Raw genomic sequence first — 24858 nt, 5'->3', positions numbered from 1 at the left:
GACAATCTTATTTACTACTTTATTACTTCGACGATTTTGTACACTTGCAAAAGAGTCATCAATCTTGCAATCTCGTGCGGACATCGTCTAGAATGCAAAGGATGAGGAGTATTGTTTGTCGTTTTGTTTGTGGGTCGAGTTTGAGAGAGTTCCAAAATGGTTTGATTGCACCACAATTTTTTTTAATACTATTAAAGTCTTGCTTTTTGCGTCTAGTAACATAAGTCATTTTTCATGAAAAATATTTTTCCCATTATAAAAATGTTATCCTCATTAATAGGATAAATTAAGAAAATATATGAACAATTAACGAGATATCAGTTGCCAGATTTGCAGAGGCGAACATGAAATTAGGTTAAGAGTTGAATGTCGGCGCTATTAGAATTAGATGTTGGCGTAATTTTGTTGTTTTGCGTAGTCTAGTTACGACTTATGTGGCCATAGTATTCACAAGATGTGCAAATCATGTGATGATCTTTGTATTACACCTTGTACCAATAACAATTGAGTCAGGTTTTACCAAACAGTTAAAAGAGTAAGGTTCACCTCCACACAAACACGGACAAAGTGTCCATGCTCCACCTTTGAAGATTGTTTTCTACTTTTATGGGGTGACTTACACACACGAGGCCATGACAAGTAAGAAATTCTCATCACAGCGAACCAAGTTGAGACTAGGGAATCAAATTGAAACAAATGTATGTTCAATTTTTGCCCCCGACGACGCAAATTTCAACTTCCAATCAGACAACACAAGACAATGGTCAAAACGTATCCACAGATCATCAAAAACAACTTTCATGATCTGCTGCTTGATAAAACTTAGCTATGTTGAATCTATTATCATTATTCATGTTATCAAATCCACCTTGTAGTTGTCAAATTTTTTACAAACAATTCTTCATTGTGTTGTATCCTAGATTTTCTCTCTCAAAAAGTTTAACCATCAGAGCATCATTCCAAAATCTCAAGAGTGCGTATATATATTTAAAACTTTGATGTAAAGAAAAAACTTTTGATAGAAGTCGGTTGTCGTTTTCATGTTCTATTTGAATCAATTTTTGACGATCATGTCTCACTTTTCATGGGAATGAGGGCTTACGTTGGAATCCATAACGCTATCGTATAAAGATGTGATTAATCTTGATAGCTTAGAGATATTCAAAGGTTTCTTAGCATGTTTTATTGATGGTCACATTTAACAGATAAAATGAAGTCAGACTCTAAATTTTTAAAAATTAATTTGACTTTTAAAAACAAAATCTTGCCAACACCTTGAATGCCATAAATTATTATTTTTTGTTTGATATTTTCATCAATTGGCAGGAACATTGTATGATATATGCAAGAAGTCAGAATACGAACATTGGTTATCCCACTTATCCACCTCAATGGCAAAATTTTTAACCACTATGCTATTTTACAAAAATAAAACAAAATATTATAGTATCCGAATGTTTGTATTTCTTAAATGAAAATCATATTTGTTCTCCATCATTTTTTTGAAACATATTCGTTCTCCATCATAGCAAAAGTTGAAATTTCTAACAAAAAATTATATTATTTAGTATTGTAATTTTTATTTTAATTACTATATACTCTAACACACTACCAATTCTTTGTAAACAATGTACATATATAATTTCTTTTGTTTTTTTTTCTTTTTATTAACCTCTAGTTTTTAAGGGAATGAAGCTTAAGTGATTAGAATTCAACGTAAAATAAGTAAAATTTAATTAAGAATTATTTTCACTAAAAATCGAATTCGAATATAATCTTAAAAAAAACTCATTAACTGCTTGATCTTAATGTTTTGATTATTTATTTTTTTCATTTTAATTTGCCTTCGGTCATGGATATAGTCACATACTTTGTACTATTAATACTAATAGACCCTTACCAAAAAAAAAAATGTACCGTTAATAGACACATCCTTCAACTTTAAGGAACTGCACACAGCAGCATTTATTAACGTCTGGTTCTATGTTTTTTTGACAAATGGTTCTATGGTATTATGACGTGAAGGAAACGCATGTTTGTAACAGGATTCCACCCAATAATTGAGTAAATATAAATATAAGTAATTTTTTTGAACAAGGAGTTAATATAAGTAATTAATCAAGATTGATCAGGATTTTCCAATTTAAAATCAACGGTTAAGATTTTAAATTATAAAACATTATACTTCCTCCGGTCCTTATTATAAGAAAACATTTGCTTTTTAGATTCATATAATGTTTGATGTATTTAGACCATATTATGAACTAGATACATCAAACATTCTATGAATCTGAAAAGCAAATTTTTTCTTATAATAAGGACCGGAGGAAGTAGAAATTTATGTTGCAAAGCCGTCAGATTATAAATTTGTAAATCAACAACGGAAATTTAAAATAACAATTATTTTTTTAGGCTTTAATTATAAGCAAATTTTCATTTATTAGATCTATTTAAGGGTAAATAGGGTTTTACTCCTGCAAAATAGCCGAATTTTTCTTTGCCCCCATGCAAAATATTTTTTTGAGATTATCCCCAGTAAAATGAAGATTCCTTGCTTTTGCCCCCTGATTGTAAAACAAACAGATTACAAGGACATAATCTTGACATGACACGCACACGTGGAATTTAGTCATTTATTAGTTATTTTTTTATGCCACATCAGTTTTTTTTTTTTAAAGAAAATTCAGAATTTCAATGATCTATTTATGAATGTCCAATAAAATTATAGAATAATTTGATAGTTTATTAAATAAAAAATGAGACTTGCAGTTGATGCATGATTAATGCAAGGTAAGTGTCTTCTGTCTTGCATAATTATGGAACAAATAAATATTTATTTAAAATAGCCGCAACTATTTTTTTTACACAAAAATAGCCACAACTATACATAATATATTAATAGTAATTTATTTACTAATATAATTGTAGAATAATTTATATTATATTATAATTATGGAACTAAATGTTTTTTTTGATAAAATCGTGTTAAATTTTATTTTTTGTACTGTATGATCTATAAATCAAATTTTATGAATAAAAATAAAGAATTAATTTTTACTCGTGCAAATGCACGAGTTGTACACTAGTTTGTTTAAAAAGGAGACACTCAAGTGTTTTATGGTAATTTAGGCGGCATGTTGTTGTCTTCTTTGGAAAGAAAAAGAATAACAAATATTGAACTTATTTTTGATAAAGTTAAGATTCTTGTTTGATGGTGTGGTTGAAGACTAAGAAAAAAAGCCTTAATATACGCTTTAAATTTATGGTGGTTCGACCCTTTATTTTGTTTAGAGATTAGAACTACTTGATTCATTTAATTTTCTATAAATTTCTTCTCAAAGGAGATGATTGATTATCTTCTTCAAATTTTTGTATATTTATCCGGTTAGCTACATCTTGTACTTGATTGAGATTATTTTAGCTAATACGTAGTACATTACTTGATTTCTTTAAAAAAAATTTATCATTTGAATATTCAAAATCGAATCGAATTAAACCACACTAAATTGGATCGGATCGAATTTTTTAATGGACAAAACTTACATGCATTTCCATACCTGCATTTCTTACTTTTCCTCTCACAAATAACCACCTCTTTGTGAGAGGAAAAGTAAAAAATGCATGTATGAAAATGCATGTAAGTTTTGTCCTTTTTTAATTAATCATAAAAAAATATTACCGTTTTTATTTATTTTTTATATTGGAAGAATTGTTTTTAACACATTTTTTTATATTGGAAGACAGAACCGAAAATTTGTTTATTTATATCTTATAAAAAAAAATTGTTTATTTATATAACCGCACCATTCACATATTGTTTTGACTTTTGACCATGTTTTTTAATATATTTTCTTAAATATACCTTTCTCTCTTTTTTTTTTGGGTCATGCTAACCGGTGCCCCCGGGGCACTGGTTAAGGAAACCAAAAAAGGAAATTTTAAAATTGAAAATAACACTTTTTAGACTTTCGAGGCGTTGACTGCACAAACTTCAATATGATATTACTATATTTGGTTCCTTAAATAGTGCCCCGGGGGCACTGTTTAGCATTTTCCTTTTTTTTTTTTATATTACCTTTCTCTCCCTTCTTAATTCTTCTTATCCCAGCCCACGATTCTGATACCTTTTTTGGTGCGACTCTGAAACTGAAATCCAAACCTTTTTCGCTATAACAAAGTACAGTCACTTGTGAAACGGCGTCGTTTCGATCCTGTTCTTTCTTCGGTCAATACGCGCTTCCGGCTCGTTCGGTACACGCTGTCCTCCCAACAATTCCAATTTCCCATAACACATATACCTCTCTCTCACGCGCTCTTTTCGCTGTCACGGTGGCTCTTCCTCAATCGGCCACTACCGCCACCACCACCACCGCTTCTACGCCATCACCGGAGAATACAACTTAATGGATAATAATTCGGTGTTCAACGGAGATGGCAATTTTAACCGAACATTCTCTTCCGCTTCCCAGAGAGATGTCCGTTACAGGTTTAATTCTCATAATTCTTCATTAAGTTTTATTCAATTATTGATTCTTTGATGTTTTATATATGGTTACGATGTTTTTGAGGTTGTTTTTGAGTTTTTCTGTGTTGTTGATCATGGCAAAGGATGTTTTTTTTGTTGTTGTCCCTTTCAACACACATGACACGATATGACACAATTCATTGTCAATTATAAACACTATGTTATGTTATACGCTGAATCACCTATTTAATTCATGAAATTGTATTGATTTGTGGTTTTGATTTATATGTAATTAAGGGAATTTCAAAATAATCTCTTAATTTGTTCAAAAGAACTATATATGAAGCACAAACACAGATACCAACATGATATGACATTGATGACATCGACACGATTGACACCAACATGATACATCAACATTAGGAATAAATTGAAATAAAATAGAAGTGATTGAATGCATTGGTGTTGTATCGGTGTAGGCAACTGACAAGCCTTCAATCTGACGGTGCTACATTGAGAATTATTATGATTTTCAATTTTAAGGATTTTTTTTTTAAAATTCGGTATTCAACGAACTATTTCGAGATACTGATACTGAATTAGTGATTCACTTTATACGTTACATCAGAAACTACAAATTAGGATGATAGTAAATTGCATTTTTTAAGGGGGTAACTTTAAATTGTTGATTGATTTAAGAAGGAATTTTCATGGTTGGTAATGCAACATTAGATTGGGCACCCAGTCACTTTCATAACTTGGATTTGCTTGTTGGATTAGGGAAACATTTTATGCTATGTGATGCATAAAATAAGGAAATGGGATGTGACTGTCTTTCTGCCTCTTGATTTCCTTAGAAACTTCGTACACTAATAAGAATTGCATTTGATTTGACATTGAATTTATTTGTTTTTCGTTTGCTTGTAGTAGTTGTTACGAGACCCGTAGAACAACATCTAAGTTTTGTCCTATTGGTGTACACAACCTTCCTTTGAGCTGTATGGCGCAATGGTGATGTTTAAAGTGTTGAAAGTTGAATTTTGACGGATAACCAACAATTTATTCAGATTTTTTGTACAGTATAAAGTGAAGGGAAATGCTTTTTATTTCAAAAGATTGTATTGTGAGCCATCACAACGTGGCACACTTAAAAGTAATTATTTTATCCAACACTAACTGCCCATGTTTGTTAGTGAGAGCTTTTTAATATACGCTCCCTGTTCGTGATGATTTCTCTAGATATTGTTTCGTTATATATAATATAGCATTGTTCTAAAGAGAAATCTGGTGCTATAGAGTTTCCGTGGTGAGAGAGTCCAGAGAAGGGTTGGACGCTTGGACCTATTATGGATCATTGGTTGGCAGGCAGCTTTATCTTACATTTACACGAGGTTGACTTGACCTCTCCTAATCATGCATCAGGCCATCAGAGCTACTTAAACCGTTGGCCAAGCTTCCCTTTGGATTTTCATGGATACTATGTTCGTAAAGGAAAAAGTGTTAATTTCAATATGATCCAATTGCCATGAGTAATATGATCATGCTCTGTTTGTTAGGTTCAAGAACTGATCTATGATAAATTTAAACAGAAAAAGGTAGGACTTAGGTACGCTAAGTTCTAAGCTTTTTTAGCAATTTCTTTTGATCATTTCCTGACACTTGGTTGATGGCCTAGAGCTTCATGATTGGATCATGGCACAGCATGGGATGTGCTATAGTTTGAGCCTTTGGAACTTTAAAATAGAACACAGCAAAGGTTATATATAGTTACATTACACCCATTTCCTTTTCAATGTAACGGTATTATCAGATGCACAGCCAAATAATTTTGTTATGATATGTTATGATGATAACCACATAACATTTCAAATGCTTTATGTACTCTGTCATTACTTATTATCACTTTTTATATATCGATATCGATGAATTGAAGACCGAGCTTGTTATTTTGATTATGATTTGTCAAATTGGTGGAACTGTATTCTGTTTTCTTATTGTTGCATTTACAATACCTTATCTTTATATTTTTTTGCAGCTGCGGCGCTTGTGGTTATGAGTTGAACCTATCATCCTCAAACCGGAACACCACATCCATCGGATCTAAATACGGGAAGTCCATAAAGCGAGGTATCATACCATTCTTCAATATTGATGATAGCAGATTTATGCAAGTTGATGAGATAAAGTGTGTCCCACATTTTCATAAACGTTCATGGGGCTTATTCCGCCGAAGAACTAAGCTTCTTTGTCGAAAATGTGGCAACCATATTGGAAATGCATATGATGGTTACACTTCATCCTCCCGTCTTGTGTCAAACGGAGCAGAATCACCCCCTAGCTCCAAAGCGGCCAGTAGTGTAAAATATGACATTCGCCTTCGTTCGTTGCAGCCTTCATCTTCCGACGAATCTAGAATCCCCGTATTAGCTCGAAATGCCTGGTAAAAATTGTACTTTTTTTTTTCCTACATAGTAGTCATAGGTGGTGTGGTGGTTGGAAATTCATTGATATATACATACAGTGATCCGATTTGGCGAGGTTTTTTTTATTGTATTTTCCCTCATCAAAATGTGAATAATAGCTATATGTGAATTGTGAAGGTTGCAATAATTGAGTTAAAAAAAAACATACTAAAGGGGTGGCATTTTGTCAAGTTAATCCTATAAGCTATTTTATTGTAAGTTGTTAAGAGAGTTTATTAAAATTAACTGAAAATAGTTTATGAACATTTTATAAGTTATTTCTTTGAGAACACCCAAACACTTCAAACATTTATTCTATTAGATAAGTCTAAATAGCTTGTTCATAAGCCAATTTAAACATAGTCTTAATAGTTTTTGAGTGTGTGATATTGTCTGAGTAATAAGAAATATATGTGTACAGATTAATTAGGCAGGACTTGAATAAAAAATAGAGATATTAAGGTTGTTCAACAGATTAATTAGGCAAGATATCAAGAGTCAACATATATTGCTTTGCGTGTGAGGCAAGTGATATTAGCAAATTAGTATTCTAATATCACTGCCTAACATGGTGAAAGGAGCAGCCTTCTCAATTTTGTCAAACTAGAATGTCTATTGTGATGTAAAGATCAGATTTGGTTGCTCTTCCACATCCCTGAATTGCTCAAACTAAAAAATAAACACTACCGAAAGATATCTTATGATAAAATTTACACTATCAGAGTATATTTCGTAATAAAATTTGTACTATTGAGAGATATCTTTCGATAGATGAGGAGAAAATGAGAGAATTCTGATCAATTTAAGAGACGAAGAGCATTCATCTAAAGATTATAGTAGTATCATATAGGTTATTTATGAGGTCCTTTGGGCAAATGAAAACAAGGTCCACATCAAAGGCACACGTTGAACTTAAATCAAAACAAACCGCATTATGCAAACTTATAAAATTAACTCATTTAAATAAAAAGAAATTGGCGCGAGTTTTGCTCAAAACTCTAATGGCAATTAACAACACCTTTGAAGAAGAAGAAGCAGAAGCTAACAATTATTCTTGTAGGGTTGAGACGCTAACTTGGTCAGTGTCAATTTCGCAAAAACAATGAGAAATAAACACGAGTTAAATTTGATTCCATGTATTTTGTTTTCCGTCTCAATTATGAGAATAAGAAGAATCATGATTTTTTTTTTTAAGACGACATCAACATCCTTAGAAATTTCAAAAGATAAACAGTTTCTAGTAGAATTTGGTATAAATCAAAAGCTGAAAATTCAAAACCCTAGAGAAATCCATGAACCATGTCTTATCATCATTGTTGAGAATTTAGAATTATCCTATAGTGGTATAGGCTTCACTTAGCAACCGCACATTATTATTATTTTTTTAAAAGTTAAAGATGTAGAAAAATTGTATGACACGTGGTTGGAACAAGTTAAATCATAAGTACAATACATTGGAAAAGTCTACAAATGTTTTTCAAATGTTGTTCATCGACTAAATGTATTGTACCCTAATGGAGTTTGTTCATATTTCAAGTGTATCATTTTTTGTGGTTTTATTATCTATATCTACTGCCACCATAGTGATTGGAAGTAGTAGCAACAGTGAGTGCAATTTCCCTGCAATCTTTAACTTTGGTGACTCAAACTCAGACACTGGTGGCTTGGCTGCTTCACTTCTACCACCAACACCACCATATGGAGACACTTATTTCCACAGACCTGAAGGGAGGTTCTCTAATGGCCGTCTAGTCATTGATTTCATTGGTAATTAGTATTAACTAATATTGTTTTCTACTATATAATATCACTTTGGAGCTATATATATATATATATATATATATATATATATATATATATATATATATATATATTTGATAAAAAAAAAACTTTTTTTTTTAAAATAGTTTAATGTTAGAATTTTACTTTTTATGATTAATAAGTGAAGAATTTTGTATTCGAACTACAACTTCTACATATTACAATATATTCACCAAATAAACTATGCTCACAACTCACGTCGCAAAAAAAAAACTTTTTTTTTTTACCGCACAAAAGTATGCTTCCAAACGACATATGCACTTACGGAAATTTCTATGATTTTTAATAAGGACCGTGCTACCATATCTCTTAATCGAGAGGTCTAGTGATAGGAGAGGTCCAGTAAAATCACGACTATTGACTTACACTAGCAAATAAAGTCGGTATGAAAGGTGGAGATTTAAATTGGAAACTCGCTAATATAAACTTCATTGAAGAGGATCCGTTCACATCTTAATCACACATGTTATAGAATTTAGAAATAAAAATTAATGCATGTTAACACTTCTTTTTTAAAAATGTGGAGTGGAGAAAGTTGCTTTGATTTACATTACATGGTGGGCTTTTTTGTTTTGAAGCTCCACCAAGTTCTTATACTAATCCCCTTAATTCTGAGGTTGGGAAATTTTCATGTCACGTTAGTTGAAATATGATTGAGAAATTTATTCTACTAATCCAAAATTATGAAGATTTTTTTACAAAGTGCAAAATTATGATGTTTTTTTCTAATGTATTTATTTACACTAAAACACACCAGCCATCCTTTTGGGCAGTACAAAGTTAACTCTAAGCCTGCATACCATACTATGCCTCTTGCAACAATTTATTTTAATCAATTCTAAATAAATGGTTTTATATTCAATTTTTCATCCATAATGTAATTTTTTTTTGGTTAACATCCATAATGTAATTTCAGCTCGGAGTTTTGGACTACCATATCTAAACGCATATCTTGATTCTTTGGGAACCAATTTTTCACATGGTGCAAACTTTGCAACATCAGCATCAACAATTAGGCCTCCACCTAGTATTATACCTCAAGGTGGATTTAGTCCTTTCTACCTTGATGTTCAATACACTCAATTCAAAAATTTCAAACCAAGAACACAATTCATCATACAACAAGGTATAAGAAATAATTTCATATATTCAATATTTACATATATTTTTGTGGTTCTAAATATTATTCTAGCTTTTCTTTGTAGGAGGTATATTTGCAAGCTTGATGCCCAAAGAAGAGTATTTTTCTAAGGCTTTGTACACATTTGATATTGGTCAAAATGATCTTGGTGCTGGCTTTTTTGGAAACAAGACTATACAACAAGTAAATACTTCTGTGCCAGAGATAATCAATAGTTTCTCCAAAAATGTTAAGGTAATTTAATAATACCCTTTATAAATATTTTAATTATTTAGCTACTTTTTTAATTTATTATTCTAATTTGATGATTTTTATTTTTTATTTTTATTAAGGACATATACAATTTGGGAGCTAGATCATTTTGGATACACAACACTGGACCCATTGGCTGCCTCCCATATATTTTGATGGGTTTTCCTTTAGCTGAAAAAGATGAAAATGGTTGTGCAAAACAATATAATGAAGTAGCTCAATATTTTAACCAAAAGTTGAAGGAAGAAGTGGTTCAACTTCTTGATGATCTTCCTCTAGCTGCAATTACATATGTAGATATATACTCCGTTAAATACTCTCTTTTCAGCAATCCAGAGAAATATGGTGAGCCAAATTAATAGCCCTTTGTTATAATTATTTATAAAAAAATTAAAAACTGTTTCATTCAAAAACCGTTGAGCAATTTCTATTAAAAATTATTTTCGGTAGATATTTTTTTAATAAAAAATAATTTTAGTTTTTTTTTTTTTGTTACAAGAGAGAAAGACAAAAACAAAAGGGAAACTACTTTCTAACAAAAGCCACATCCCATACATCAGCAGAGAGATGAGGAGACAACTCAGAAGAAGGCTCAACAAACTTCACAAGGGGAGAGATAATGTTAGCTCTCATTTTAGCCTATCAGCGCACGCGTTCCCTTCTCGGAGCATATTTTTAGTTTGGAAAACAAACACAAAATAACTTCTAGTCTTTTATTTTTTTTTTAAAAAATATCTCTAAAATTATTAATTTTCAAAATCACATTTATTTTTATAATTTGTAACAAAATTAACCCTATTCTCACACTCTTGTTCTCAACCTTGCCTACAACTATTGTCATTCATTGCTTGAGTACTATAATTTATGAATGTGCAGGATTTGAGCATCCACTAGTTGCTTGTTGTGGCTATGGAGGACAATATAATTATAGCAATAATGCTGGATGTGGAGGAACCATAGAGGTCAATGGTACTCACATTTTTGTAGGTTCATGTGAAAGAGCATCTACAAGAGTGAATTGGGATGGTGTTCACTATACAGAAGCAGCTAATAAGTTCATTTTTCATCAAATTTCTAATGGAGCTTTCTCTGATCCACACATTCCCTTGAATATGGCATGCCACAGAAATTCCATAAAAATGTATTGAGCTTTAGTTGCTAATTATCAATATGCAACAATTTTTATTACAAACATAAAATTTTAAACCATGTTATATCTTAATATTCCCTCGTACATTGGATTAATGTATGATTTTAATGCCAATTAACCCGCAAATGCCTTAAGTAATTTTTTATTTTACTTAAAATAAACGATATTCATTCATTTAATTTGATAGAGTACATCGATGCGGTACAAATGCAAAGTTGCTATAAGCAAAAAGGATAAATTTGCGAACAAACTCACATCATCAATGTTAATAGCATAAAACGACAATTTACATAAGCCTACAAATTTAAATATGATTATATTGAAGTGTTCGAAATATTCATGCCTCCGAATTTGTAGAGGTGATGACACAAAAGTCGAAATTGATTGAATCTGCACTAGATCAGAACTAATTCTTTAATCTGACACAAATGAACACCGCACAAAAACATGACAACAAAATACATCGTACGAAGACGGAAAATCAAAATAAACAAATATGTGAAAATCAAACTTATTATAACGAGAAAAAACAAACAAGTAAATATTGTAGTAAGAAATGAAGTATTGTATTTCACCATTTCAATATAGCTCTATATATTACAATAAAAATCAAAACGAGTTAAGATAAAAACACGATTCTGAAAAATTTGTATTTACCCTATACCTCTACCTTTACACTTCCACAGTTCCACCTCTAACCATAAAAAATAATTTACAGGGGTGAAAATATAAATGAAGGAGTATAAGGTAAAATATTCCCTACTAGCCCAATCAAGAGCATATTTCCTGCTAGCTAGGGGAATATTTTCTCTCTTGATCCTCCTTAATTCCTAAATATGTGGATGGATTGACACTTGTCTCACTTTTTCCTCACACTCTCTTATGCTAGGTGAACCATCCTTCTATTTTGGATCATAACAATTTCTCGACCAAGTTTATTCATATTAATAATTAAGTAATAATAAGCTATAAATTCAAGTTTATGATCATATGATAATTTAATAGGTTCCTTTGTGTTACATCAAATTCATGGCACTAATTGAATTTCTTAATCACATACCAATTGTGTCTTTGATTGCTCTTATTTTATGTACTACTACTAGTACTGCCCGAATATTTACCACAAAGAATTGTGATTTTCCTGCCATATTTAACTTTGGTGCTTCAAATGCTGATACTGGTGGTTTGGCTGCTGCCTTTAGAGCACCACCATGGCCTTATGGACAGACTTATTTTCATAGATCAACTGGAAGATACTCTGATGGTAGAATTATTCTTGATTTCATAGGTAATTCATATTGTTTTCTCAATTTCATTTTTTAATAACATATCTAATTTCACAACTATAAACACAAATAAGTACACCAGCATATGTGTTACATTTATAGAGGATTCTAATTTTAATTTATATGATTTGTATTTTCAGCACAAAACTTTGGACTTCCCTATCTAAGTCCATATCTTAATTCTCTGGGATCCAACTTCACACATGGTGCGAGCTTTGCAACATTTGGGTCAACTATCAGAATCCCTAATAGTGTTATGCCTTACGGTAGATTCAGTCCATTTTCTCTTTCAATTCAGTTCATTCAATTCAGAGATTTCATATTGAAAACAAAAATTATTAGGGATCAAGGTAAGTGAACAATTTTTTTCTTTGACTTTTTTGTTTGTTTTCATTCTTTGATTCTGAGTTTAATTGAGGATATAAACATGACATTTTTTTCTCTTAATTTCAAAATATTCTTACCAGGAGGTGTATTGGCGACGTTGATCCCCAAAGAAGATTATTTTTCCAAAGCTTTATACACATTTGATATTGGTCAAAATGATCTTACTTCTGGTTTTTTTGGTAATGCGACTATACAAGAAGTCATTGTTACAATACCCGATATAGTAAACAAATTCATAGGGATTATCAAGGTATATAGTTTACACTCTTCATAGATAATAATCATATATACTTTAAAAATTCTCTTGATGCACAAAGTAAGAAGCATGATAGGATAACCGTATCATATCTTTTTTCAATCTAATATTTAATCAAACAATAAAATATGATTAATCAATTATAAAACTTGAGACTAATTTCATTGTCATATCATAAATTTATAAATTGTTGATTTCTAAATTGTTGTTCTAAATTGATGAAACTTGTTGGTGATTTAGAACATATACTATTTAGGGGCCAGATCATTTTGGATACACAACACAGGACCAATTGGCTGCCTTTCTTTAATTTTGGCTAATTTTCCATCCACTATAAAGGATAGTTATGGATGTGCAAAAGAATACAATGAAGTATCTCAGTATTTTAATTCAAAATTGAAGGAAGCTTTAAATCAACTACGCAAGGATCTCCCTCTTGCTACAATCATATATGTAGATATTTACTCTGCTAAATACTCACTTTTTCAAAATCCAAAAAAATACGGTAAGTCAAATCAAAATCCCCTTATTTTCAAGTTTTACTACTATTTGTACGATAATGTATATATACTAGTATATGTACCTGTACAATGCACGGGGCGACTATAGCTGAAATTTTCATTAACATGTAGGATTTGAGTTTCCACATGTGACATGTTGTGGCTATGGAGGAAAGTACAACTATGATGATCATGCTCTATGTGGACAAACCATTAACATAAATGGAACAAAAAAAGTTGTGGGTTCATGTAAAAATCCTTCTACTAGAGTGATTTGGGATGGAACGCATTACACCGAGGCAGCTAACAAAATCATCTTTGATCAAATTTCTAGTGGTGTTCTCACAGATCCTCCCATTTCTCTAAATCTAGTATGTCACAAAAAATTCACTTGAAATTAACAACTCTTGTATGATATACTATTGTGTAAATGGTTCAAAATCTCTCCACTATAGCTAATACAATTGAATTTTTTTTCTTGCATATATAAGGTATTAGTATATTTTATATAAATTATTCATTCTCTTATATTAATAGGAATTTGTTTTTTCTTAATGGTTTTCAGAGAAAAAAGGTATTGATAGTTAGTAGTAGGAGGAAAATAAAACATGATCAATTGTTTCATTCAAGTTGAGATATTCCAAATGATTAGACATTAACCGAAGTTCAATCACTTGATTATTTATTGTAATTTTTTAATTATAACATATTCATTCGATCTCATGTAAATTTAGCCCAGTTGATACGAACATTGTATTATATATGTAGAAACATTGCATTATAAATAAATATTCATTCTCTAGTGCATGTCTTCGGTGTTGTGGAATAACGGAAATAATTGGGTGTAGAATGGCATTAAGGATCTGACCAAGAAGTTAGTGGTTCGTCCCTTGCATTTTATGGGGGAATGATGTGCAATTAATGTGGTTCAACGGCGCCAAACTGAACATGTCACAACTCCTACAATAGTGCAGTCACAGTGACCCAGCTTGGGGTGGTGGAAATGCAATGTAGACACAAGTTTTTATGGTGATTCAGGCCACTTGGGTTGGGGTTGGTGTATCTGAAATTCTCATGGTCATTTTATAACAGTGGGCAGCAACTGGATCTGGAGAAGCTTGCAACCATTGACGGCGAGGGTATGACGTTATTAGTGGAGGTGTTACTAGAGGATGGTCCAATGTTGTATCTGAAAGCGACTCTAAAATCATCGTGGATGCCATATACAATCAAACCAAAGTGGAGTTTCTGAATTTAGTTCTCTCGTTTCTTCTAATAAATTGTTGAATTTACCTTCGAGTTTTGGGATAAAGTTCATTAAGCGGCAAATGAACATGATGGCTCATACATTAGTTAGGGAGGTCATTTCTTGATCTAGTAATACTTTATTTGATTTTATTTCTCATTGTATTGATAACATTGTTATTAATGAAATGAGTTGAATATATTTCCGTAAAAAAAATAGTATTCATCTTTGTGTAACTTTGTGTTATTAAATTCAATAAAGATTTTTTTTTACAAAAAATTCAATAAAGATTTATGTTTTTTTTCTTGGCAAAGTTACATTATGAGTCTAATATGTTTTTTTTTCTTGGCAAAGATTTAAATTATGTAAATAAGTATTCTTCGTAAGAATTTTTTTCTATCATTAAAAAAATTACAATAACTAATTATTAATTTAAAGTTTTATTTTTAACCAAATACATCAAGTTTTTTACAGCCACATGGATTGAACCCACAACCTTGGCTAGGAGCACCATCCCACCAAATTGGCCATCAATTATATTCGTCAAAGTTTTTTTAAATGCCGTTAATCTTTATGTGTCTCAATAGCATATCAAATGATTTTGGATTTGTCTGAAATTTTACACAAATGATCTATATGATGTAAACTTTCAATCCAACGGTGGATTTTATAAAATTTATATCGGTTAAAACGTTATTGAGAGGTGTAACATTTGGTGTCAAACTAGTTGGTGTCAACGGATCCTGACTCATTGAGTCAGGATCCGTTGACACCAACTAGTTTGACACCAAATGTTACACCTCTCAATAACGTTTTAACCGATATAAATTTTATAAAATCCACCGTTGGATTGAAAGTTTACATCATATAGATCATTTGTGTAAAATTTCAAATAAATCCAAAATCATTTGATATGTTATTGAGATACATCAAAATTAACGGTTTTTGTATTTTTTTAAATGCCGTTAATCTTTATGTGTCTCAATAGCATATCAAATGATTTTGGATTTGTCTGAAATTTTACACAAATGATCTATATGATGTAAACTTTCAATCCAACGGTGGATTTTATAAAATTTATATCGGTTAAAACGTTATTGAGAGGTGTAACATTTGGTGTCAAACTAATTGGTGTCAACGGATCCTGACTCTATATATATATATATATATATATATATATATATATATATATATATATGGGCACTATAGTAATTTTCTATTTTCTGGGGTGGGCCATGGCCCAGCCAGACCACCCCTAACTCCGCTACTGCATTTAAGTCTTTTATCTTCCAAAACATGCACAAATTTATCATTTTTCCTTTTTTTTTAAAAAAAAAATTCCTGACTTGTCCATGATTCGGCGGTAATGTCACAATTATTTTTCTACATAATTATTTAAATGAAACTCTGAATTTTTTAAAATAAAAAAACAAAAACCTAACAATTTTCATCTTCTTCCCTCTTCATCTTTAACCCAAACAATTTATGCATATCATTATATCAACCTTGAATCTCCGGTAAAGAGAAGACTCATACAGTCCTAAGGCTAATACCAATGCAAACAAAAGAATGCATTGTGAAAGAATCTCTATCAAATCTATTCCATTTTTGTGAAGAATGCATTGGGAAAGAATAAGGTTGTTGTTGCAGTCTATTTTCCCACAATGTAGTTAGTGTGCGTTTTGTTGTGTTATTTGCCAATTTGATTTGAAGAGGTTGTAGAAACAATATGGTGTTTGTGTTTCCAACCTTAATTTGTCTTTTTTTAATAATGTTTTTCTTTTGGGATTAAGAGAAAGGAGAAGCTGAAAAGGAGATATTGTGTTCCATATATTCTGCGGATTTACCTGCAAAGTTTCCTGAGGTTTCAGATGTGAAAAATATCATATTGATTTTCCTGCGAATTTATCTGCAGAATGTCTAAATTTTGTAAGGATTTATTTGTGGGAATGTGGAATTTTCTGCATCTTTTGTTGCAGGATTACCCGCGAAACAATTTCCTGCGGATTTGAAGATCCTTAGGAAATAATTACCCACAAAATATTACCTGGCACCCAAATCCGTAGGAAAATCCTCATAATATTATTATATGTTATATATATATATATATATATATATATATATATATATATATATATATATATATATATATATATATATATATATATACTTTAAAAGAAGGTGAACAAATTTTAGATAATTAAAAAAATACAACAAAAAAAATTATCAGCGAAAATGAGTGAATTTTCGCTCAAATTATTATTATTATTATTATCAGCAAATAGAGCTGGTGAGCCAGCATTGTGTTTGATTTCTATGTCATTTTTATTTTTAGGTTCCGGCCCTCTCTTTTACCAAAAAAATTATTTTTTAATAAAAAGTGATTTTATCAAGGGAAACAAATTCAAAATACAATTTTTGTTTTTTATATTTTTATAAAATTATTTAACTTAAAAATTATTTATTATTTATTTGTTAAGTAGTCTAATAGTTAAAAATTCACCTATTAAGATGAATAAATATAATATTTCGGTTCGTATTTCAACCCTACATATAAAATATAATATCCCTACGATTAATTTATGACAATTATTTGTTTTTTTTAATTCGCAACAAACATGCTCTAATTATATTGTTAAAAAGGCTCTATTAGATATTTTATACACCAAAATTATAATAATGAAAAATTATAGTAATATAAATGTAAAAGCTAATTTATTTTAAGAAATGAAAAAAATCTCAACTACCATATTATGTTAAACTAGTTCTGTATCAGTTAAACACGAAAAAAAATAATTGTAAAATTTAACTAAATAAAAATTTAATTTGTATAAAATTTAAGGTTATTTGTAAAAAAATAAACATCTCACAATATTGATATTGATTTATCTTTTTTATTATATGAGTTACATAAATTAAATTTAAAACAAAATAATTTTATTTAAATTTAAATTATTAATATTTGAGTTGTTTCATTAAAAATGTAATGTTTTTCTCTCTTGCATTTGTTGCATTAGCCGCCTCTCAGGTTGTCGTCTTATGTAAGGCATCACATTCACACCACATTATTAACATACCACGTTTTTCTGTATTGTGGCTGTGGTTTTGTTGCGTTTTTGGCTCTCTTGTTGAGCTTTTCTTGTTGTTTATGTTGCTAGCCTTGCACATCCTATATGCCACATTTTGTACGCTGACTTTTTTTCACCAAACACTACTTGTATTTAGGTGGAGATTTTATCAATAAATTTATTGCAGTTTCAAAAAAAAAAAAAGGTCTTAAGGACACATGTTAAGATATTCCAATATAAAAACTCAATATTTACCAATCGTTAGTTGGTTCAATGGTGCTTTACGCTGAACTTGGTAGGGAGGATCACGGTTCGATCCTCGCAACTGCGATCAGAAGGGGCTGAAACCATTTGATGCCAGAACTGGCCCCCGAATCAGATTAAACTGGTAGCGAAAAAAAAAAAAAAACTCAACATTTAATGATATAAGAAATTTAATATTTCAAAATTTAAATGCACAAATTAACATTTAATAATTTCTATTTTTAATATGTGCCTTAATTTAATCAAAATAGGGGACCAAAATACATTTATGTCCCACTTTTTCCTATTCACGGCTCATTTTCCTTTTAATTTCCTTCTTTAAGAAAGTAAACCAATTTATCCAGTGGTTGAAAATTTCATCCTTAAAATGAATAAATGAAAAATGATCGGAATTCGAACTCCGATCCCCTACATATATAATGCAATGTCTTGCTAACTTATATCCCATTTTATTTTTTTCTTCTTTAGAAAAATATTTATAGGTTAAGAAACACTAATATATTTTTTTTTAACAAAAATAGTATAAATTGCATTCAATAAAGATTAGAAATACATCACCATCATCATCATTAACTAATGATCAACTAGCAACTAATAATCATTCTCCTTGTTTCCAAAACTAGTAAAAAATAAACCAAACGGAGTAGAATCTTCGTGATTAATAGAATCATTCTCGAGATCCTCCACCATTAAAATTAGTTGTTAAATTTCTTGCGGAGAAGTTTAGCGCGCAATTAAGCAGCGTCAACATCCTTAACATTTTCAGGCTTATAGTAACCGGTAACAGGATCTGGTACCCAAGAAACCTTATAAGTAGAAGAAACAACCTCTTCCCCTGTCTTTGTGGGTTCCATCTTGTTACCAATAGACACCCATCCTCCCCTTGTTGCACTTTCTGTTGCAGCAGCGTAAACACGTCTCAAAGAAGAAAAATAATACAATTTTAAAATTAAAATATTGATACAATCGTACAAGTAAGTCAAGATAGCCCCTATCTCACCAAACAATTAGAAAAAGCACACCTTTTGAATTTTTCTCATATTATGCATGGTGGACAAGTCTCGAATAACATTATAACGAATACGAATATAACATTATAATGAATACGAATTTTACAAAATCGATCTTTGGATTGAAAGATTATATCATATAGATCATCCATAAAAAAATTTAGAAAAATTGAAAATCTTATGATATATTATTGAGACCATCAAAATTAACGGTATTTAATAAAAACTCACAAACCGTTAATTTTGATGAGTCTCAATAACATATAAAATTATTTTCAATTTTTCTAAAAATTTCTATGAATGATCTATTTGATATAATCTTTCAATCCAACGACCGATTTTGTAAATTTCGTATTCGTTATAATGTTATTCGAGACTTGTGCATCATGCACAACCTGAGAAGCTTGTCCATGTCAGATTTGGCCTCTAATAATGATCATAATCTGCTATAAATAGAAGTTTTTGATAAGCATATTATAACCATATATATCTACGTGCTTCATCATGAAATTCATGGCACTAATTGAATTTTTTATTGCTCTTATTTTATGTACTACTTCCACAATATTTGCCACGGAGGATTGCGATTTTCCTGCCATTTTCAGCTTTGGTGCTTCCAACGCTGATACCGGTGGGTTGGCTGCTGCCTTTCAAGCACCGCCGTTGCCATATGGAGAAACTTTTTTCAATAGATCAACCGGAAGATACTCTGATGGCAGAATCATTCTTGATTTCATAGGTAATATAATTTTAAAAGATATTTGCCCCCGCCCCCGTCCCAATTTTGACGAGAAATATCTGATCCGAGTCTGTGTTTTTCTCAATTTTAAAAGATGGAGGTGGGTGGACAATGGGATATTCATCCCGAATTCGTCCCACTTATACAAATTCTAAAATCATATTTATATTTTAAGTTGAATATGAGACAATTTGTTTTCTCTATTTAGAGAACCAAGAAGAAAATATGTTTTTGGGTACATTTCGTTTTTATGGATCTAGTCGCTCAATGCAATTTCATTTTTGGATTTTGTCCCTTTAAATGGATGACCGTGCATCATCTTTGACACACCATCCTCACTTTGCCACGTCACAAGCTGCCACGTCAGTTTCCGTTTGTCGCATATGCATTTTTTTAACAAACTTTGATGTTAGAGATCAAAATCATAAAAATTTGCACATTTAAGAATTTTTTTAAAACAAAAAAAGTTAAGGGACAAAAACCAAAAAACCAAAAACTCGTGAACTTACGTGAACGAATTATTTATTTAAGCCTTTTCCTTTTAAACAAGTCTAATGTGGTTGGCAACCTTTGTAATAAAAGCTTTCAAGTGGTTGGCAACCGTTGTAATATAAGCTTTCAACAGAAAACTATAAATTTTGATGGGGCCAAAATTGATGGCCGCTTCTATTATCCACAAGTTTATCAAGTGGTGCACGGTGCACCACTTATCAATAATCGGATAACGAATACGAATTTTATAAAATTTGTCATTGGATAGAAAACTTATATCGTATAGATCATCCATATCAATTTTAAAAAAAATGGAAAATTATTTGATATGTTATTGAGACTCATCAAAATTAACGGTTTATGAATTTTATTACAAAATATTGAAAATCATTTGATGTGTTATTGAGACCTATCAAAATTAACGGTATGTAATAAAATTCATAAACCGTTAATTTTGATGAGTCTCAATAACATATCAAATGATTTAAGGATATAAATATGGAAATTTTATCTCGTAAATTGTGCATTCAATGCTTTAATATGTAAAAAGTTATTCTCTCTCATCATTAACTTTTTCATTTATTTCTTTTTTTAGTATGCTTAACTAGTGTCCCGGGGGCACTATTTAGCATGACCCTTTAAAAATTTATATGAATAATCTATACGATATAAACTTTCTATCAAACGGTGAATTTTATAAAATTTGTATTTGTTTATACTGGTGCACCGTGCACCACTTTCTTACTCTTTCATTTTAGCCAAAGCCAAAATTGAGAGGCAACACTTAAGAACTATAGCTTTCCCACAAAGAACTCAACACCCAACACGGCAACACTTAAGTCAAGTGTTGCCAAAAGGAAAAGATATAGCGAAAAATGCTTCACGAAAAACATCACGACGCATATTGAGCTGCGTTGCACCCTTTTCACTTTTACTTGAACCCACCCATGTTTTCCTCTAAAGCAGAGATCTACCGGCCACAAATTATTCGCAGTAATTTCGTGATAAAGTTGTTCACTGTAAACAGCATAGCTGGTTGCCAAAATTCTCCATCCTCTCCATTCTTCCGCTGCACCTCCACCCCTGTTTGCATAATACATACGAATTGCAAACGACACTATTAATTAATGAAAAAGAGAGAATATATACATTGACCTATGTGTACGTCTCTCTCATTTTTTCATATTAGAACTCCCAACCTTTTTTTTATTCAATGATCTAGATTTTACTCCTTCTCGCAATGTTAATGGAGAGAATCCATTGACGGATTTTATATTATTGAAGGATTATTGCTACAATTAGAATTCTTGTATATGTATATAAGTATAGATTAAATATATTAATTTTTGTTAACCGTGTTTTATCTTATATTTAGGACCAAATGAGATATTTATGAAAGAATTTTATTCTAATTTAAATTCATAATTTCAGCACAAAACTTTGGACTTCCCTATCTCAGTGCATATCTTAATTCCCTCGGGTCCAACTTCACAAATGGTGCAAACTTTGCAACATTTGGGTCAACAATTAGAATCCCTACTAGTATTATACCTCAAGGTAGACTCAGTCCATTTTCCTTTCGAATTCAATATATTCAATTCAGAGATTTCATACCCAAAACAAAATTCATCAGGGATCAAGGTAAATTAATACATTTTTTTTTTTTTATGTATTTTTTGTTTTCAATAATATATTTTGGTGATTTGGAGTTTAATTAAAGATGCAATTTTGGAATTATTATATTTTTAATTTCATTTTTTTTATAGTAGGAGGTATATTTGCAACATTGGTTCCTAAAGAAGATTATTTTTCTAAAGCCTTATACACATTTGATATTGGTCAAAACGATCTTACGGCTGGCTTCTTTAGTAATGCGACTATACAACAAGTCAATTCTACTATACCCGATATAATAAACAGTTTCATAGATAATATCAAGGTAGGTGGACACCCTTTTTTCATAAATTAGCTACAAATAAATAATCATAAGATTAATTTGATTGTCTTATCATAAATTTCTTAATTGTTGATTTATAATTTCTTTTTCTAAATTGATGGATTTTTTTTTTTGTTGATCTAGAACATATACAATTTAGGGGCTGTATCGTTTTGGATACATAATACAGGACCAATTGGATGTCTTCCATTAATTTTGGCTAATTTTCCATCCTCCATAAAGGATAGTTATGGTTGCGCAACACAATATAATGAAGTATCTCAATATTTTAATTTAAAGTTGAAGGAAGCTTTAACTCAACTTCGTAATGACCTTCCTCTTGCTGCAATCACATATGTAGATATTTACTCTCCTAAATACTCTCTTTTTCAAAATCCAGAAAAATACGGTGAGCCAAATTTAGATATATAAAGTTGTGTATGTTTGTATTAGAGTTGTGGACAATATTATATTATATATGTTATTAATGTGAATGCTTGATTAACATTTAGGGTTTGAGCTTCCACTTGTGGCATGTTGTGGCTATGGAGGAGAGTACAATTATAACATTCGTGTTGGATGTGGAGAAACCATAAATATAAATGGCACACAAAGTGTTGTGAGTTCGTGTAAAAATCCATCTACGAGAGTGATATGGGATGGGATTCATTATACTGAGGCAGCTAACAAGTTTGTCTTTGATCAAATCTCTACTGGATGTTTTACGGATCCTCCCATTTCCTTAAATATGGCATGTAAAAGAAAGTTCACTTGAAGTTAATGAGCTTTGTATTTCAAGAATAAGACCTGTCAGATAACCGATTATCCCAAAAGCTTAAGCTGTTAGGATATGGCCACTTAATGATTTTATATTATTTCTAACACGTCCCCTCACGCAACAGCCCACTTGGGCTTGAAACGTGGATAATGCATAGGTCCACCTACCATATGCTTAAATTCCACTTTTTAATTAGAAAGTGAGGGGAGCGGGGATCGAACTCTAGACCACTTAGTCATAGAGGCTCTGATACCATGTCAGATAACCGATTATCCCAAAACCTTAAGGTGTTAGGATAAAGTCATATCAATGGTTTTATATTATTTCTAACAAGACCAACCCTTATATTAATCAATATAAAAATAAATTAACATATTTAATATATGATAATAATTGAAAATATGGGAAATTACATATGAATGCTAATAATTGAATAATTTTTTATATATAAAAAATATGGTTTTTGCATGGTATCAGAGTTCCCATGGTTATTGCGTCAACACAGTAACGATTATAAACTGTTTGATAGAAAACGAATGGATGAGATGAAAATTGTGATAATTTGTCAAATCAACAATGCATGAATTAGAATCGTTTGATCATAATCAAGAGTTAAGATATCCTACTGCGTGTAACTGCCACCTTTTTGTGCTTAGCACTAGCTAATTGCCTCATTTTAATTACAACCGATCTTCAAAATGATAATCATACTTTCAAAAAGTTAACCATAAAATATTGCATTGGTAAGCGAGAAAAAGTGTTTAAAAAATCTCTCTAAATCTTAAAAAATCTCTCTAACGATATGTTTTCAAGGTGTATATTGGTGGAAAAAAAAATCGAAAATCAATTTAAAGGTGTATATTCAAATGGGTTATGATCATCGTCCGTGCAGTTTCAATTGCAGGAAGTCCAGTGACCATCACAACCATTCAATCCATCTTTTCCTCTCTCTCCTGCTTAAACCAAATGTTGTGATTTATTTGAATATTAACTTTGCAGGAGACAATTTGCTCCCCCATTTAATAATATGTATTTTAATATGTATATATTTGTCTCGCTTGCATAATGCAGATTTTCGTGTCTATTGACCCAATCATCATTTTGGTCGGATTGTTTAGGCCCATACTTACAAAGAGTTATATTATTTAAGGTTCTTCAACATGCTTTGAAAATTTTAGGACTTTAAAGCATATCGAAGGACATAAAGAGAACTCGTCATAACATTTTATTTTATTTTTACTAAAAGCGCTATAGTATAGCATTATACATTTATAATGAACGTTAATATATACCTAATCATTAACAAAAATAATTTTATAAAATTGTAATACTCTTTTATTTATTGTTTTTTTTAATTTGTGTAAAAATTAAATTTATTTTAAAATAGACAAGCATTAGTCACGAATGTACTTCTTACATATACTAATAGTTTGTAAGGAAGAAAGAAAGTAAATGTTTAATGGCAACCTTAATGGTTGAAACTTGAACCTCTAACAACTTTGGGTTGCAATATTAGACAATCCCTTGTATCAAATAATTGTACTCTCCTCCATCTAGATCTCACAAGAACAAAAATACTCCTATGTGAAGTTAGGTATTTATATC

General features: G+C 30.7%; 3 protein-coding genes across 3 annotated transcripts; all 3 read left to right on the top strand.

Annotated features, from left to right (window-relative positions):
- Nucleotides 1-4099: 4099 nt before the first annotated feature.
- LOC123923818 (uncharacterized protein At4g08330, chloroplastic-like) lies at nt 4100-7118 on the top strand. Its single transcript, XM_045976556.1, has 2 exons — nt 4100-4486; nt 6501-7118. The coding sequence occupies exons 1-2, from the start codon at nt 4404-4406 to the stop codon at nt 6907-6909; spliced, it is 492 nt and encodes a 163-aa protein (XP_045832512.1). The 5' UTR covers nt 4100-4403; the 3' UTR covers nt 6910-7118.
- A 1266-nt stretch (nt 7119-8384) lies between these two features.
- LOC123893080 lies at nt 8385-23276 on the top strand. The gene is made up of 15 exons (XM_045943000.1): nt 8385-8694; nt 9665-9874; nt 9954-10123; nt 10222-10486; nt 11018-11282; nt 12395-12579; nt 12718-12927; nt 13045-13214; nt 13560-13725; nt 13853-14091; nt 19804-20047; nt 21971-22180; nt 22309-22478; nt 22620-22884; nt 22988-23276. Exons 1-15 carry the CDS (start codon nt 8427-8429, stop codon nt 23248-23250), a joined length of 3300 nt encoding a protein of 1099 aa, XP_045798956.1. The 5' UTR covers nt 8385-8426; the 3' UTR covers nt 23251-23276.
- Nucleotides 12321-14115, top strand: LOC123923765 (esterase-like). Its single transcript, XM_045976500.1, has 5 exons — nt 12321-12579; nt 12718-12927; nt 13045-13214; nt 13461-13725; nt 13853-14115. The coding sequence occupies exons 1-5, from the start codon at nt 12321-12323 to the stop codon at nt 14113-14115; spliced, it is 1167 nt and encodes a 388-aa protein (XP_045832456.1).
- Nucleotides 23277-24858: the final 1582 nt, after the last annotated feature.

This window comes from Trifolium pratense, linkage group LG1, assembly GCF_020283565.1.
Source record: "Trifolium pratense cultivar HEN17-A07 linkage group LG1, ARS_RC_1.1, whole genome shotgun sequence".
Classification (NCBI taxonomy): Eukaryota; Viridiplantae; Streptophyta; class Magnoliopsida; order Fabales; family Fabaceae; genus Trifolium; species Trifolium pratense.
This window is presented reverse-complemented; position numbering and strand designations above follow the sequence as displayed.